The sequence below is a fragment of the Girardinichthys multiradiatus genome, chromosome 12 (assembly GCF_021462225.1).
Source record: "Girardinichthys multiradiatus isolate DD_20200921_A chromosome 12, DD_fGirMul_XY1, whole genome shotgun sequence".
Classification (NCBI taxonomy): Eukaryota; Metazoa; Chordata; class Actinopteri; order Cyprinodontiformes; family Goodeidae; genus Girardinichthys; species Girardinichthys multiradiatus.
Window position 1 is genome coordinate 35,241,477 of NC_061805.1, and position 18,584 is coordinate 35,260,060.

Genomic DNA, 18,584 nt, shown 5'->3' on the forward strand with positions numbered 1-18,584 from the left:
CTCTCTTTTTACCTGACCCAACATGAGATGAACACTCATCACTCACAGCATTTTTCTGTGAGACTGAAGTGTCGCTGTGAATTGGGATCAGCTGTCTACTGTGTGTATGCTGTGCATGTGTGTCAGAGAAAGCAGGTAGCCTCACTTGTTCAGGACTGCCACAGGTGTTACACACTTTTTTTGTGTACTCATATCTTTGTCAAGACCTATTATTGGGAAAGTGCATCCCCCTCCACCCTGCTCTAGAGGTAGCCATTAAAATTGAAAGCTCATGCTGAGCTCAGCCTGCAGACAGGGATCTGCACGTAATCCGTGTAGAGTAGAGGCGCCACGTGGAAAGGAAGAGAAAATTGCTGGCTGGGGAAAACTAAAAAAACCTTCTGTAACTTTGTTTTTCCCCAGTCATTAAAGATGGATCCAAATCGGTATCAAACCCACTCGTTATGTTATTCTTGGACTAGATCAGAATCAGAATCAGAATCAGCTTTATTGCCAAGTTCGTACATACAAACAAGGAATTTGACTCCGGTACACTTTGCTCTCTGGTTTTTGTTTTTCCATTACAGAATATACATATATACAAATATACACATATATAAATAAAACGGTGCATTTGCAGCATCTGTATGCTGTTATTTTGTACTCTAATGAATGTTCAACAGAGAAACAGCCTGGGGGAAGAAACTGTCTCTGTGGCGGCTGGTTTTAGTGAGCAGTTCTCTGTAGCGGCGGCCTGAAGGTAAAACTCTAAACAGTTTATGTGCAGGGTGTGTGGGGCCTGCAGAGATTTTAGCAGCTCTTTTTCTGACCCTAGACCTGTATAAGTCCTGGATGGAGGGAAGGTCAGCCCTGATTATTCTCTCTGCAGTCCTGATTATTCGTTGCAGTCTGGAGCTGTCCAGTTTTGTGGATGAGCCAAACCACACTGAGATGGAGGAAGACAGGACAGACTGAATGATGGCAGTGTAGACGATCGCCAGCAGCTCCTGTGGAAGGTTGAGTTTCTTGAGTTGCCTCAGGAAGTACAGTCTCTGCTGGGCCTTCTTCCGAACAGTGTCTATGTGTGAAGACCATCTCAGGTCCTCAGAGATGGTGGTTCCTAGGAACCTGAAGTGGTCCACAGCTGCTACGGTGCTGTTGAGGATGGTGAGGGGGGTGTACGGGGTGGTGTTCCCTGAAAGTCCACCACCATTTCCACAGTCTTGAGTAGGTTGAGTTCCAGGTAGTTCTGACAACACCAGTGCCTGTGATGTCTTTCAGGTGCTTCAACACCAGCTGCTCAAAGGATTTCATGACCACAGACGTCAGGGCTACAGGCCTGTAGTCATTTAATCCTAGGATGGTGGGTTTCTTGGGCACGGGGATGATGGTGGATCGTTTGAGGCAGGAGGGTACCTCACACATCTCCAGTGACTTGTTGAAGATCCGGGTGAAGATCAGAGCGAGTTGATAAGCACAGGCTTTCAGACATGATGGGGAGACATTATCAGGTCTGCAGGAGACGCAGAGATCCATGTTTTTACCGGTGAGGAGAAACAGCTCATCCATCTTGTTGCTTAGAGAGCGGACATTTGCCAGATGGATTGAAGGCAGTGGTGTGCGAGGTCCTCTTTTGCGGAGTTTTACCAGCACGCCAGCACATTTCCCCCTCCGGCGCTTTCGGCACAGTATCCCATAGAGTGCCACAGCTCCGCTTGCCAGAAGCTCAGTGAACCTCGGATCGATGAAAGATGGTGAAAAAATCCCAAGAGAGGACTCTGTGATGTTGAGAAGTTCCTCTCTACGGAATGAGACCACGGGATTGTGGCTCGAAAAACATATAAACAGACAAGATACACAAACAGAGAGCGAAGCTCCGAGGCGGCCATCGTCGGCGCCATCTTGCTTTCATTGATATCGGGATAAAGCCACCAATTCCTTCCTCATTTCAGGCTTCATTGTTCACTGTTTCTGCAAGTCATATTTTGGTTGATTTTATACTAGTAACAATACATCCTACTAATTTGGATGTATTGTGTCAGATTGTTACAGTAAAAGTTGTAATTATCCAGGATTTCTGCAGGGTCTTAAAAATGTAATAAGTCTTAAATTTAGTCATCTCAATTTAAAGCCTTAAAGAGTCTTAATTACATTTGAGACCTTTTCTGTAAAAGGTCTTAAATTATATTTACTTAGGTCTGAAATTAGTTTGCATTGTCTTGTATAGCTTCATACATGTGTTGTAGTTCTGGCTGTAGTAATATGCGTTATTGTATGATGTGATTAAACCACAAGGTCCATATTTCAGTGCAGAAATAAGTACTGTCAAAATCAGGGCCTCATTACATAATTGGCTAAGTTATATTTTGCCTTACTGTTACAATATCAATAAAAATATAATGTGCATGCTGAAATTTTTGTTTTTTCTTGTTTTCCTAAAACGCTCACTTAGGCGATTATGGTATGTGGAAAGTAATGATATCTCAATATATGGGGTTAGTCAGAGGGAATGTATCGTTGCACATGGAGTCTTGCCTGCAAACCTGAAACAAATTTATTGTTATTTGTTTTGGAGCAGACATGACTGTGTTAGGTCCTCAGCAGGTACAGTTCCAGCCTGTCCCACAATCCCTGCTCCTCTGCTGCGGGAGCTCAGACCAAAGCAGGTCAAATTTTAGATGTGCCGAACACAACCAAACTACAGAGGGATTTTGAAAACAGATTGGAGTAATGTTACAGTGAAACAGATTATAAATTTGTGTTTGCTGTTGAATATGTTTTATCACTGGCTGCACACAAAATGTTTCATCTCTGAGGTGAACAGCATGGATGAGGATATATAGATATATTTTAAATATAGTCACTGAAACCTTTCCTCTAATCCTAAAGTAGCAATCTTAACACAGGTTTATATATTCCCTGTTAATATTTCAAGTTTAACTTTTGTAGCTTTTTAAATAGACCCCCACACACCTATTTATTGAGGTTTTCAATGAAAAGATTTCACACCAACTGATATAAAAGTTGTCATAATGAAGTATTTTGTACATTGTGCAATGAGTGTCATGCAAAGTTGCATGACACTCATCAAAAATGCAAGATAAGAAATAAAGTTCTTAGGTTACTGTTATTTATGCAGGGCTTACATTTAAATCCAATTGGTCTTCCTAAAATGTCTTAAATGTAACTCAGTCTAACTTGCAGAAAGCTTGATACCTCCAGTAACATATAGAATCTGGATGTTTACAGTTTATTAAACTGTCTTTAAAACTGTTGTTAGGTTGCAAGGTCTGCTAAATGCCCCCATCCCCTCCCTCTGAAAAGCCCATTGTTCAGATTGTGCACCTCTCCAGTTGACAAGAATGTAAAAATAACCATGCAAGGACCAATCTGCTATATAAATATCAATCTTGCAAATATAAATTTAACTAAAGATAAGGGCACAAATTACAGTAGTAAAGAGCTGTTTAAATTAGCTTATGCAATACCACGACCAAAAACAACACTAAATGTTAAAGTAAAACTTTCTGGAACAGAAAATGCTGGCATCAGATCGGACTCAAAACAAACTGGATCAATGCATCTATACCTATCACTATGAATTACAGTTAAAATCCTTTAACCTTGTTATTTTAGGGTTTGTCAGATGATACTGCCTTTAAAAAGCTTAGAATCAAATTTTTTAAACAGAAATAATATTTAAGCTTTATTGGAAATTAACATGTACCAAATTCTAGTCTAGCATAAAAAAATACATGCAAGAGGAAATAAGCGGTAAGTGTTGACGTGGATGTTTTCAAATTCCTTTCATAATTCAAGTTAATGACCTGAATTGAATTAAAACCTGTCTCTTTTAAAGGGTTAGCACTTTCATAAAAGCGTGAGGAGAGGACACACAATCACTCTATTTTAACCTTGTGTTCTTGCTTGTCTGAGGCATGAGATTTAACGCAAAACTGATAAACACTTCTAAAAAAGATTTGCAGCACAGATTGGTTAACAGAGGAACAACATGAAATGTGTAGCTATCTAATGCATTGCCAGCAAATTTCTCTTTGCTGTGTGGACATGTGAAGGCTCATAATTAAGCAATCAACTAATGGCAGCTGGAACATTTGGCAGCTCAGACTCACCAATTCAGTTTGACTCGTGAAAACAACTTGATATTGATATAATTCTGTTTTGAGTCTCCCCTCTGTGCAATTTCATTTACAGTCAAGTCAGGAAAACTTTCGCTTGGATGATGCCCAAAACATCTTGGACTCAGTTTCTGTTTTGACCTACAGTGCACAGGGGCAAAGCAATTCAGATATATTACATCTACAGGTGTAAGCTTCTCAATCAAACTGGACTGAGAAGAAAAAAACATCCTGGCAGAGGTTTAGATATGCCACTCAATTCTCTTTTCAGTATTTGCAATGGGTTTCACGCAGTTTCATCCATCAATAAACCTAATTGTATCTTTTAGTATTTCCAGAAACATTCCTCCTGCTTCCACTCCATAATGGAGCAACATTCTTGATTAATAGGAATACTTATTTCATCATTAAGGCTGATTAATTCCATTAGTCTTTGGCACTTTAAGTCATTCAGTACTAGTGCTGAGCATCAATTATCTGCCATGGCAACCAGTTAAAAGTGGACGCATATTGTTACAGTTTAACAAATGCACATAAGATGTTACTCACATATACAAACCACTCAGTTCAAGCCGCTGCATCACAATGTGAAACAGCACTCTGTGAAATATAGTTCTCCATGTTTGATTTTTAGAGCCCAGACATCATATATACCTGTGTGCACAGACACGGTCTTTGGAAATGGATGCCATTGATTGATCTCACTGCATCTGTGTAGCATCTCCCCTCTCCTGCCAGCACAGCATGTAATATGAAACCGCAAGTTTTCCTTTTACCTACAGCAATCAAATTCGCTTAGTCGAGATACATGGCATAGATTTGGCTTCTCTAAGTGCCTTTCTCCCTGAGTACACCTCCCTGCATGTCATCATTCCCTGATAAAGAGCTTTAAGCATGATAATAATTACAACAAAATCTCTGAATGAACCAAATCCAATTACAGCTGGCAAATTATTATTACAGCATAGTGTGAAGAGTGGCACAGCCCAAGTGTGCTGCACAAGTATTGGTACCCCATTAACTTTTTAACATTTTGTCACATTACAACCTCAAACATAACTTGATTTTGTTGGGAGTTCATAATTTAGAAAAATGCAAAAGTAGTCCATCTGTTTGAAGTAGATTTGTTTTACAAATAAAAATCTAAAAAGGTTTGACATGCATATCAGTTCAGGCCATGTGAGTCAATACTGTATAAAACAACCTTTTGAAGTATGTCTCTATCAGGTTTACACATCTAAAGACTGGAATGTTTTGCTCATTCTTCCTTATAAAACAGCGGAAAGTAAGTCAGATTAGATGAAGAGCATGTTTGATCATCAATTTCCAACACTTGCAGCAGATTATTATTGGACACATGAATATCTTTTGATCTAAACGATTTGGCTCGTTGTCCTGTTGGAAGGTAAACTACTTAAACAGTCACAAGTTTTTTGCAAACTCTAACAGATTTTCATCCACAATTTCCCTGCATTTATTTCCTTCTATATCTCCAATAACGCAGACAATCTTCCCTGAAGAAAAGTATCTCCACAGCATGACACTATTTTTCAGATTATCCCTGAACTGCCATGTTTCTTAGTATTCATGGTCCTGTTTGTTTACTAATACTCTTAAACTAAACTCTGAGGCCTGCACAGAACAGGCAGATTTATATGGAGATGAAATTACATGCAGCAATAAAGTACAAAGTAATATAATGTGAGAAATTGTGCAAATGTTTAAGGCCCTGCACCCATACACAAGCTCGGGAAATTGAGCATCCTACATTGATCTTCAATTTCCAAAGAAGATCATTCACAAAACAACCTCTTCTATGCCATTAACTTTACAGCTTGGAATGAGATACTGTTAGGATTGTGTTCTGTTGGAGGATATGTTTGTGTTTCCTTACCTTTCAGAGTCAGAGTGGCAAGGGCGGAGCCTTCCTCACTCACCTGTCCTGGATCCTGCTGATGAGTGCAGCTGGCATTTAAGCTCTGGGTTGTGATCCATTCCTCGCCGGATTATTCAGTGACACTGGACACTTGGTGGAGTCTGGAACTCACCTGTTGCTGGAGCTTAAGGACTTGTGGATGTGGACTCACTCTCCTGGAAACTCTCACCCGAAGTTCAACAATCCTCTGTCCTGCCACTCTCACTCTCCCTCGCGGACCTGGAACACAAACTTACCTCAAAGACGGAATCCCTTTCCTCCTGGATATCCTTTGCCTCCTCCTTCAAAGCTTACCTCTCTCCCAAGAGCCTGACGAATCTACTTCCACCCTTTGTAAATAAACTTCACTTAAACTTTTCATCAGTCTCTGCTTCATTGTTCTGGTTTTGCCTGTACTTGTGTACTCCTCCTGTTACAACTCAACATAATAATCCGGCCAAATCAGACAATGACCAGATTCTCGAGCTATTAACACTCCAAGAGAAACGGATAAATCAAAATGAACTTATGTTTCAACAAATCATCGCTCAACAAAATAAACAGTCTAGAAATTTGTCTGAATTAGGTAGCATGTTGTATTCCTTGGATCAGAAAGTAACACCTCTCTTGACTCCTCCAGCTTCCTCCAGACAAGAGCCCAATTCCGCTGCAGCAACAGCTATAATTGTCCTGGAGTGACATTTTGGACTTTGTGGGTTCTTGTGATGGTTTATTTTGTAATTTAGATTCTCCTTATGGCTCTTTGTTTATTTCTTAGGTTGTTGTTTCTATGTTCTCCTCTAGTTTCTTTGTTTACTTTAGTTCATAGTTATTCTAGTTCTTTATTTCCTCCTCTGATTTATTCTCTTGCTTAATTTGTGTTTTCTGTTGTTTATTTAGTCCTTTCACTCTTCCTCAGCCTTTGTATTTGTTTCACCTGTTCCTGCTGCTTCCCTGCCTCCTTGTCGCACCTGTTCTCAGTTCCCTTGATTCCCTGCCTTTGTCTTTCCCCAGTATATTAGTTGGTTTGGTGTCTCTGTTTGTCGCTGGTTCCTTGTGTTTGTCACTACCCCTTTCCCTACTATGACTATGCTTTGTTTATGCTTCGCTTGGAGACTTATGCTACCTTTTTGCCATTAGTACCTACAGTGTTTTGTAAGTTTTGGATTTTGACTTTGATTTATACCTGCAATGTTTTGTTACATTTTTGCCTTTGGTGAATGAACTATGATGCGGCTACCAAGCTCTTTTCTGCACTTTGGTCCGACCCAAGATCCCCCCTCGACATTAGGAACCAGCCATGAGGACCAAGTGGACAAAGTTACAGAGATGAAGCTATGGGTAAAGCAGCAAGTGGAGACGCTAAGGACTATGTACGGTGAGGAGGTGGAACTTTCGCCCTCACCTTTATTGCTGGAGGAGATGGAAGAATGCTTCGGTGAGGCCGACTGGGCTGATGTGGATTTCGAGCCAGGTCGGAACCGCTGCTCACCAGCACGATCCTCCTCCAAGCGACTTCGTTCTCACCGCAAGCGTTCAACGTCTGCAGCAGCTCCAGCCGAGCTGCCCCCATTGCCACCTGCCGCTGCAGAGTTTTCGGCTGGGTTTTCATCCTGCCCTGGACGACGTCATCGTCGGTGGGCAGTCGCCACCGAGAAGGTACGGGTGGGCGCCTCTAACCTTTCCATGGAGGGTCCATCCGCCATGACCTCCTCGCGGCTGTTTTCCCCGGAGTTGGTTGGCGGTTACCCATCGCCCTCTGCAGTTCTTCAGCCGCCGGTGCAGCCTCCAGCCCCGAGTTGGATTGAAGAGGAGGGTTTGAAGAGGAAACTTATGAAAAATCGTTGCTGTAAATTCGTGCTCCATCTAATGGATCACCCAGAGGATCAGGATCTGGTGCACTCTTTACTTCAGGATGAGTTTCTTGCTGTGGGATGGCTAGATGCTCCAGCTCCACTCTCCGCTGGAGGTCCCTTCGACGCTCTTCTCGTGGCCGTTAAGGCAGCCAAGCCTCTGGACTCACAGTACTTAGCCAAGCCTCTGGACTCACAGTACTTAGCCAAGCCTCTGGACTAGAGGCTGACATTTTTTCGGGAGTCCCACGGGTCATGGGATTCCCATGGGAATCCCGCGGGATGGGAGACAGCATCAGTAAAAATCACGTGATTGGGACGGTACAGGATAAAAAATGAACGGGAGCAGACGGGAGCGGGAGCTAACCAATAGGAGGGAAAACAAACTAGGATCAATTGTCTTTGGAAATGTAAAACTGAGACTTTGTTATAAACTTTAAGAAAAAAAAACGTGTGTAGTTTTTTTCCAAGAAGCCTATACTATAATGTGAGTCAAACGAACTACATGACCCACAAGCCAACAGTGCTTCTGATCGATGTTTTCCACCTGCGTTCAGAATGGAGGGAGCAAACGCAGGTGGAGAACTGGATGTGGTAAAATTGGATTTGTAAGATAAAGTCAGAAATAAGGACTTATCTATTAAACTCATAGAGCTGACAGGAAAGTCGCAAATATTACCGAACTTCAGGAGAGTTGAATGTAGCGGTGTTAACACGCAGTCTGCTGCTTGTAAAAAGTGTTTAGTCGTAATCAAGTATACCAGTGATTAAGGGACACTTGTTTGGCAAATTCTGGATTAAATCAGCCCTGCATCTCTTCATTCATCAAACCAAAAGTACCATCATGTGTCAAGTCTCATCTGACCAACAAAATTGCTGCATGTGCACTAAAGATTTAAGAGGTAAGGTACGGAAGCCAGTGAGGGGACATGGGGAAATGTATTACTTTTGCGTCCCCACGCAATACTTTTGCGTTCGGCATTTTGGAACAGCAGCACAGATGACAAACTGCTCATAAAAAAAACAGCACTGATATGTCATTTATATGGTTTATTTGTCATATGCAGGTTAACACGCAGTAAACAATGCGATGAAATGCTTAGGATAAGAAGAACCGTTCAAATCACGATAAAAACAAAAACACGGCATACAAAAAAAAGTACACATCAGGCAGCATTAATAAGGAAATAAAGTGTCACAGATGTGGTTTCATGCAGTATTATTGTTCAGTAGTTTGTTTCACAGCTTGTGGATAAAAACTGTCTTTTAGTCTGATTGAAGATAATTTTATTTAAGGCCGATTTCAAAATAAAACTCAATAAATCTCAAAACGGGTGTAGTGTTTGTTTCATTTTTGCAGTTCTCTGGTTTGGAAACTATCCCACAAAGTATTGCGAAATAACGCAAAGACTATTGCGTGGGGACACAAAAGAGAAAACAGTTCCCCCATGTCCCCTTGCGGACTCTGTAGAAAGGCTTCATCAAGGGAAGATATTAAATAAATATGTTGTGAAATAGAAAAAAATTTAATGTACCAATAAATGTACAATTTATTTAATACATCATTAAATATTAAGTGTACCACTAATTACGCCATGTCGTCTTTAAAATTATACTTAATTATTCAGTGGCACATTTAATTGCATAATATTCCATTTCATGATATAATGGTACATTTATTGTTTCTGATGATGTATTAAATAAATAAATGGTACCTTTAATTTAATGGTACATTTAATGTTACATTTCTATCATGTTACATTTACTTCACTTATGGGACATTCACAACATTTATTTATTTAATGATGATTTTATTGTATTAAATTTGTCCAGTTTGACCCTCCATTCTTGATGCCTGTATAGGAGGTCATGTCAGAATTTGAATCAGGTGTTCTGGAGCAGACACACGTCTAAAACTTGCAGGGAAGGGGTCCCTGAGGACCAGGGCGGTGATCCATTGAGGTACAGTTTCTAAATTGTGACGGTAATGCCTTTTTGGCCTTTTGTTCAACAAGTACAGTTCTCTTACTAGGTGCATTTTTCTTTTGTTTCAGCAACTTGAAACATAAAAGTAATGTCATTGTTCAAAGGAAACAGTCACTTAATAAATGAGTAAAATACAACTATGTACATTTTGTTTATTCTGCTAAGATAGACATGGTCTGTTTGCTTGTTTGATATTTTATTATTTCTTCATTATTATTCTGTTTACTTTAACTGGCCTTTACTACAGCTAAAAACAGGGACCTAACTGGTCCTTCAAACAAAGAAATTGCCAAAAGACTAAATGAAGAAAACAAAAATGGGAGTGGCACAGGAGTGGGAGTCGTTCTGAATGGGAGCGGGATGGGAGTGGGAGTCAATTTACCAGGTGTGAGATGGGACAGGATTTTTTTCGTTATGCTGGCCTGGGATTGGGATGGGACAAGACATTTTTCTGTGGGAGCGGGATGGGACAGGAGAGAAAATCCACTCCCGTGTCACCCTCTACTCTGGACGCACAGTACTTAGCCAAGCCGCTGGACTCACAGCATGCAGCCAAGCCGCTGGACTCACAGTACTTAGCCAAGCCGCTGGACTCACAGCATGCAGCCAAGCCACCAGAGCCTCAGCCGGCCGCCGCCGGGTCTACAGAGCCTCAGCCGGCCGCCGCCGGGTCTACAGAGCCTCGTCACGACACGGAGGAGCCCGTGGGCGGGCTGCCTCCACTTCCACACCATGCTTCAGAGGAGCCCGTGGTCGGGTTACCTTCACGACCTGGTCCAGAGCACCTGCTCAGTTTCCTCTGGGGGGTGCTACTGGAAATACAGACTGACTATGTTCCAGGCACCACTGACTCTTTGCCTGACGCACTGCAGCCTGACTCTTTGCCTGATGCACGGCAGCCTGACTCTTTGCCTGACGCACGGCAGCCTGACTCTTTCGCACGGCAGCTTGACTCTTTGCCTGACGCACGGCAGCCTGACTCTTTGCTTGATGCACGGCAGCCTGACTCTTTGCCTGACGCACGGCAGCCTGACTCTTTGCCTGACGCACGGCAGCCTGACTCTTTGCCTGACGCACGGCAGCCTGACTCTTTGCCTGACACTCACCATGACACACCAGAGCCTGACACACCACTGCCTGACTATGTGACGACTGACGTTTTGACTGACCGTACTCCACACTACTCTAGGCCCGAACCAGACGCCAGGGCCAAGTCTTCAGGGTTTCTGCCTGGGTCCAAGTTGGACGCCAGGTTTAAGTCTCTGAGGATCTCGCCACGTCATACACTGCCTGACTCCTCGCTTCGTGGGTTTGCCTGGCATCTCCGCTGCCGGACTCCAGGCAGCCTGCATCCTCGCCGCAGACCTCCGAGGAGCCTGCATCCTCGCCGCAGACCTCCGAGGCGCCTGCATCTCCGTCGCTGCAGGCCTCCAGACCATCGACCACTTCGCTGGCTACTTCGTCACTGCCGACCTCCGGATCATCAGCTACTTCGCCGTTGGCTTCGTCGTCGCAGGCCCCAAGATCATCGGCCTCCTGGATTTTTGTTCTCGCCTCTGGAGATTATGGACTCTGTTTTGTTTATTGGGAGTTACTTTTGTTTTGGATTTTGGCCCACCTCCCAAGGCCTCCCTCCGCCCACCCTGGGTGGGTTGTTTTGCTTTTAACTTTTGTTAGTTCCCAGAGGTCGTCTGGAATCCGACCTTGAGGGGGGGGGGGTTATGTCATGGAGTGACATTTTGGACTTTGTGGGTTCTTGCGATGGTTTATTTTGTAATTTAGATTCTCTTTATGGCTCTTTGTTTATTTCTGAGGTTGTTGTTTCTATGTTCTCCTCTAGTTTCTTTGTTTACTTTAGTTCATAGTTATTCTAGTTCTTTATTTCCTCCTCTGATTTATTCTCTTGCTTAGTTTGTGTTTTCTGTTGTTTATTTAGTCCTTTCACTCTTCCTCAGCCTTTGTATTTGTTTCACCTGTTCCTGCTGCTTCCCTGCCTCCTTGTCGCACCTGTTCTCAGTTCCCTTGATTCCCTGCCTTTGTCTTTCCCCAGTATATTAGTTGGTTTGGTGTCTCTGTTCATCGCTGGTTCCTTGTGTTTGTCACTACCCCTTTCCCTACTATGACTATGCTTTGTTTATGCTTCGCTTGGAGACTTATGCTACCTTTTTGCCATTAGTACCTACAGTGTTTTGTAAGTTTTGGATTTTGACTTTGATTTATACCTGCAGTGTTTTGTTACGTTTTTGCCTTTGGTGAATAAACTATGATGCGGCTACCGAGCTCTTGTCTGCACTTTGGTCCGACCCAAGATCCCCCCTCGACAATAATTCCCTCAACCCTCAAGGAACCTGAAGTTCATCCCAGTCAATTCTTTAGTGGTAATTCCGAGCAGTTTGGTGGGTTCTTACTTCAATGTAACCTTGCATTTTACAGAGCTCCCACAATGTTTGCTTCCGGATTACTTATGTCATCTCAGCCCTTCGAGGTGACGCCTCAAGGTGGGCTCACGCTTATTTTCGCTCCCTATCTGTTAATGACTATTCCTTCTCCACTTTTCTGCATGATTTCCAGAGTGTTTTTGAACTCCCTCTTCATCAGGAGACCGCTTCTAGAAGGCTAATCTTGCTAAAACAAGGAAGTCAGTCTGTCGCCGAATTCTCCATCCACTTCCAGATCGCCGCCAAGGAGGCAGGATGGGACGATATTGCCTTACGAGGTATTTTTTCCAATGCTCTAAATGACCAAGTACAAGACCAATTAGCCACTAGAGATGAACCTGAGGATTTAAATAAGTTAAGAACAGCAATTCGAATCGACAACCGTTTACGGGAGAGAAACAAGCAAAGGGCCTACAATTCCCAGCATGCCTCAGTCCTGGTTCCTCAACTCGAGTCTTCAGTAAACCCTTCCCCGATTACTGAGGTAACTCTTAATTCAAAGGCAGAACACATGCAGATTGGGCACACTAGACAGTCCAGTGAAGAGAGAAAAAGATGTTTTGAAGTCAAGGAGTGTATCTACTGTGGCAAAAAGGGTCACTTCATTGCAAACTGTCGTCTTCGTTTAAAAGGCCGATCCCACCAGTAGTTCAAGAGATACGGGTGGGTGCTGCTGATTTTTCTCCTGACAGCCGTCTCACGCTACCAGTCACAGTTTGTGTCAATAATATAAATTTTCCTGTTTCAGCCCTTATTGATTCAGGGGCTGAGCAAAACCTTATTAGTGACAACCTGGTGGAACAACTTGGCATCCCCACTGAAGAACTTGTTTAACCCATTTCTATGATGGCTCTCACAGGACAGACCTTCTCCTCCGTCACTCATAAGACTCTCTCCCTTCATTTTGTAATCTCTGACAACCACCATGAGATGGGTGAGTATTTTGTTTTTCAGTCTGAACACGCTCAAATGGTTTTGGGTTTCCCATGGCTTATAAAACACAACCCCATCATTAATTGGTCTCAAGGGAGAGTAGACTCATGGAGTGATTTTTGTTCAAGGAACTGTTTAAAGGCTGCAGTGTCCTCTTTTTCTTCCTCTAGTGAGACATAGAGGGTTGATTTATCTACTGTTCCCCCTTGTTATCATGACTTGGCCCAAGTATTCAGTAAATCTAAGGCTCTCTCTCTTTCCCCCCACCGCCCTTACGACTGTGCCATAGATTTCCTTCCCAGGGCTCCCCTACGCTCTGGCAGACTTTACAACCTGTCTGGCCCCGCAAGGGAGTCTATGCGTGAGTACATTGAATCCTCCTTAGCATCTGTGATCATCCGTCCCTCCACCGCGCCTTTGGGGGAGGATTTTTTTTTGTGTCCAAGAAGGACAAATCACTGAGACCATGTATTGACTTCAGAGAACTTAACAACATTACTTAAGAATAAATACCCACTCCCTCTGATAGATTCCGTTTTTGAACAACTTCAAGGGGCTACCATTTTTACAAAGTTAGATCTCCGCAATGCCTACCATCTGGTTCGCATCAAGAAGGGCGATGAGTGGAAGACTGCTTTCAGAACACCATTGGGTCATTTTGAGTATTTGGTGATGCCTTTCGGTCTCACTAACGCTCCTGCCGTTTTTCAGGCCCTCATTAACGACGTTCTGAGGGATCTCCTAAATTAGTTTGGTTTTGTCTATCTAGACGACATATTAATTTTTTCCAGGAACCCTCAGCAACATTCTCAACACATTCGCACTGTTCTTCAGAGACTCCTTGAGAACCAACTTTTCATCAAAGCAGAGACGTGCGATTTTCATGCCTCATCCATATCTTTCTTAGGACTGATTTTTGAGAGTGGACACGTTCAGATGGATCCTGAGAAGGTCAAGGCAGTGGCAGAGTGGCCCAGACCGGAAAACAGAAAACAGCTACAACGATTCCTGGGGTTTGCAGACGCTTCATCAGGGACTTCAGCCGAGTCGCAGCTCCCCTTACCAAACTTACCTCCACCCTCCGCACATTCTCGTGGAACTCTGAGGCCGAGGGTGCCTTTTGTAAGTTGAAACAACTGTTTTCTTCTGCTCCCATCTTGTGTAATCCTGACCTTCACATTCAGTTCACAGTGGAAGTGGATGCTTCGGACTAAGATGTGGGGGCCGTCCTGTCTCAACGTTCCCCCAAGGATAATCGCCAACAACCATGTACCTTCTTTTCCCAACGTCTATCTCTTTCTGAGGCCAACTATGATGTGGGTAACCGAGAGCTTCTTGCCATTAAACTGGCATTAGAGGAGTGGAGACACTGGCTAAAAGGCTCTGAGGTTCCGTTCATCATATTGACTGATCATAAGAATCTTGTTCCACTTCTCTATTACTTACCGGCCAGGGTCTAAAAACATCAAGCCTGATGCCCTGTCTCGGCAGTTCTCTTCCTCAGATAACTCCAAGTGCAACAAGCCCATTCTGCCCCCCTCCTGCTATTGGAGCCATCACATAGAGGATTGAGAATGAGATTCGCCAAGCACAGCAAGTGGAGCCAGATCCAGGTACAGGACCTCCTAATCGTCTTTTTGTCCCTAAGACCGCTATCAGTAAGGTCCTTGCTTGGATTTACGTCTCCAAGTTCTCTTGCCATCCAGGAATCAACAGAATGTTATCCTTTGCTAAATGGCATTTTTGGTGGCCTACTATGCACAGTGATATAAAGGAGTTTGTTTCTGCCTGCTCTGTGTGTGCCCAAAACAAAAGCTCACATCGACCTTGTTCTGGACTTCTTCAACCACTCCCCATTCCTGGACGACCATGGTCTCACATTTCCTTAGATTTTGTCCCTGGACTACCTCTGTCTGAAGGTAACACCACCATTCTCACCGCCATTGATTGATTTTCCAAGGCTGTTCACTTCATTCCATTACCTAAACTTCCTTTTGCACACGAGACTGCTCAGCTCATCATTCAACATTTTTTTCGGTTACATGGCATTCCCACTGACATTGTCTCTGACAGAGGTCCGTGGTTTGTTTCCCAGGTCTGGAAGTCGTTCTGTCAAGCTCTCGGGACTTCTGTGAGTCTGTCTTCTGGTTACCACCCTCAATCAAACGGTCAGTGTGAAAGAGCTAATCAAGAACTTGAGTCACTACTTCGTTGTGTTGTCAACAATAATCCGTCTTCATGGTCATCTCATTTAGCATAAGAGAATGGCGGATCGTCATCGGACCCCAGCCCCTCAATTCATGGTGGGTCAGAAGGTATGGCTATCTACTCATGATATACACCTCAAGGATTATTCCAAAAAGATGGGTCCTCGATTCATTGGACCTTTTCCCGTCATTAAAATCATCAACCCTTCTGCTGTTAGACTGCAACTTCCCAGGACTATGCACATCCATCCTAGCTTCCATGTCTCTCAAATTAAACCTGTCATTCAGAGCCCTCTGAACCCCAGCAACCACGACCCCCCACCTCCTCAGTTGGTAGATGACCAACCGGTCTACACTGTTCGACGGATCCTAAATGTTCGTAGGAGAGGTCGTGGACACCAGTTCTTGGTGGATTGGGAGCGCTACGGACCTGAGGAGAGAACATGGATCCCCAGGTCGTTTATTTTGGACCCAACCCTCATCACGGACTTCTACAAGGCTCATCTGGAGAAGCGTTCTGGTTCGCCTGGAGGCGACACTTGAGGGGGAGGTACTGTTAGGATTGTGTTCTGTTGTAGGATATGTTTGTGTTTCCTTACCTTTCAGAGTCAAAGTGGCAAGGGCGGAGCCTTCCTCACACACCTGTCCTGGATCCCGGTGATGAGTGCAGCTGGCATTTAAGCTCTGGGTTGTGATCCATTCCTCACCGGATTATTCAGTGAAACTGGACACTTTGTGGAGTCTGGAACTCACCTGTTGCTGGAGCTTAAGGACTTGTGGATGTGGACTCACGCTCCTGAAAACTCTCACCCGAAGTTCAACAATCCTCCGTCCTGCCACTCTCACTCTCCCTCGCGGACCTGGAACACAAACTTACCTCAAAGACGGAATCACTTTCCTCCTGGATATCCTTTGCTTCCTCCTTTGAAGCTTACCTCTCTCCCAAGAGCCTGACGAATCTACTTCCACCCTTTGTAAATAAACTTCACTTAAACTTTTCATCAGTCTGCCTCATTGTACTGGTTTTGCCTGTACTTGTGTACTCCTCCTGTTACAACTCAACAGATACAGTCTCTCACTCTCAAAGAAAACAGAAATTGTAGCTCTTTATCAGGAATAGCTAGACTATATGAGGTTATATGTGAAGGGATTGTAGGGATGATGGACTGTGAATTGATACAAGCCCTAAACCTTACCAGCCTTTATCAAGCTTACATAGTGTAAAAAGGAAAACTCCAAAAGTAAACATTCAGTTAGAGTTGTGCATTGTCATTTCTAGAAGGTTGTTTAGGCATAATTTACTGAAATGAAAACAAACAGGATTAAGTAGTCTACTAGTGGCAGAAATCATGGATTGCACCCAGAGATAACTAAACAGCAACAGAGGCATGAGGGGGTGTTAGACTGCAAAAGGCTTGCATGTAAATAAACAAACAAATAAAACACTTATTTGTGTCTCTTTCTGCTGAAACTGCATAGGGGTTTCCCAACAAAGGTAGGATTTCTTCAATCCAAGCTAAGTATTTGTCCATTTCCTTATGAAATATAGCTCAATTCCTTTGGATTAGATCATATGTCAGCTTTCTGAAGGAACTTGCTTGTCTGTTCATTTCCCAACTAATATGTTGATTTTCTGTAGACTGTACACTGCAATAGGAGATTAAAATCAGATTATATTTTACCTGTAGCCATTGTGACTGGTCACTGTGTCCAGCTGTCCAGGCATTGACCTTGCCCTGTTTGTCCAAACGAGCTTTTCCAGGTTCCCAAGTGAACATGTCCATGTTGAGTGTTCGGAAAATGCTGGAAGCTGTGACCTGATAATCCTGGACATGTCCTGATTTCATCCCCAGCGGTTCAGAACAGCCTTACAAGAACAAAATGAGACAGATTTCTACCAAACTTTACAAGCTTTCACTACACAAAGGAAGGGATGTAAATAGAAATCGGCTATTCACCAGAAATTAACAGCTGACAATTCAGCTTTGTCAGCACTGACCACTTATAAACTTAACAAATCCAGTCATTTTTCTGATCAGTGAATGCACCACATGTATCTGAAACAAAGTTGCCCTCACAACAACAATCTTCAATGTGGATGCTGCCACTGAGTAAAGAAAACTCAAGGTGAATTATTTTAATAATCAATGAGGTGTAATTAGAGGGAGCACACTGACGTGAGAAGCATTTTAAAAATAAACAGTATTTTTAAAATTTCTATCTAATCAGTACTAAATGTTTATGACACTATTCAAGTAAATCACACTTTATGGCCTACCAATTATAGAAAGTAAAACACAAATAATAATCTGCCAGGAAGAATTGCTAGGTTCCATATTTTGGATCTTTAAATGTCTGCATGTCATGAAACATGCAACATTACAAAATGTTGGCAGAATTTTGTAAATTTTAAGCTAAGGTAGGAATCTAGGGAATACACACAGAGGCTGCTGATTTTTAATACTAGCCATGCTAAGCAAGCTAATTATTAACGTAAGATGCTACAGAAAGTTTAAACTTAGGAAAATATATTGTCTTAGTTTGACAACTATTGAAAAACTATTTTGCAGCAACTCTCTCACAGACGCAGCATGACTTTACCTCCTAATATACAGTACAGACCAAAGGTTTGGACACACCTTCTCATTCAAAGAGTCGTCTTTATTTTCATGACTGTGAATATTGTAGCTTCACACTGAAGGCATCAAAACTATGAATTAACACATGTGGAATTATATACTGAACAAAAAAGTGTGAAACAACTGAAAATATGTCTTATATTCAAGGCTCTTCAAAGTAGCCACCTTTTGCTTTGATTACTGCTACGCACACTCTTGGCATTCTGTTGATGAGCTTCAAGAGGTAGTCGCCTGGAATGATTTTCACTTCACAGGTGTGCCCTGTCAGGTTTAATAAGTGGGATTTCAAGCCTTATAAATGGGGTTGGGACCATCAGTTGTGTTGTGCAAGAGGTGGATACAGTACACATCTGATAGTCCTACTGAATACACTGTTAGAATTTGTATTACGGCAAAAAAAAAGCAGCTAAGTAAAGGAAAATGATTGGCCATCATTACTTTAAGAAATGAAGGTCAGTCAGTCCCAACAATTGGGAAAACTTTGAAAGTTTCCCC

The 18,584-nt window shown here is 42.8% G+C and overlaps 1 protein-coding gene across 4 annotated transcripts in view; it reads right to left on the minus strand.

Annotated features, from left to right (window-relative positions):
* The window catches only part of LOC124877972 (EGF-like repeat and discoidin I-like domain-containing protein 3), a 213,655-nt gene that overhangs the window by 42,659 nt on the left and 152,412 nt on the right, over window positions 1-18,584 (minus strand). For all 4 annotated transcript variants that reach the window (XM_047381659.1, XM_047381656.1, XM_047381658.1 and 1 more), the window contains one exon: window positions 17,133-17,317. In XM_047381659.1, the coding sequence (XP_047237615.1) occupies window positions 17,133-17,317 (185 nt within the window). The remainder of the gene's footprint in view (window positions 1-17,132; window positions 17,318-18,584) is intronic.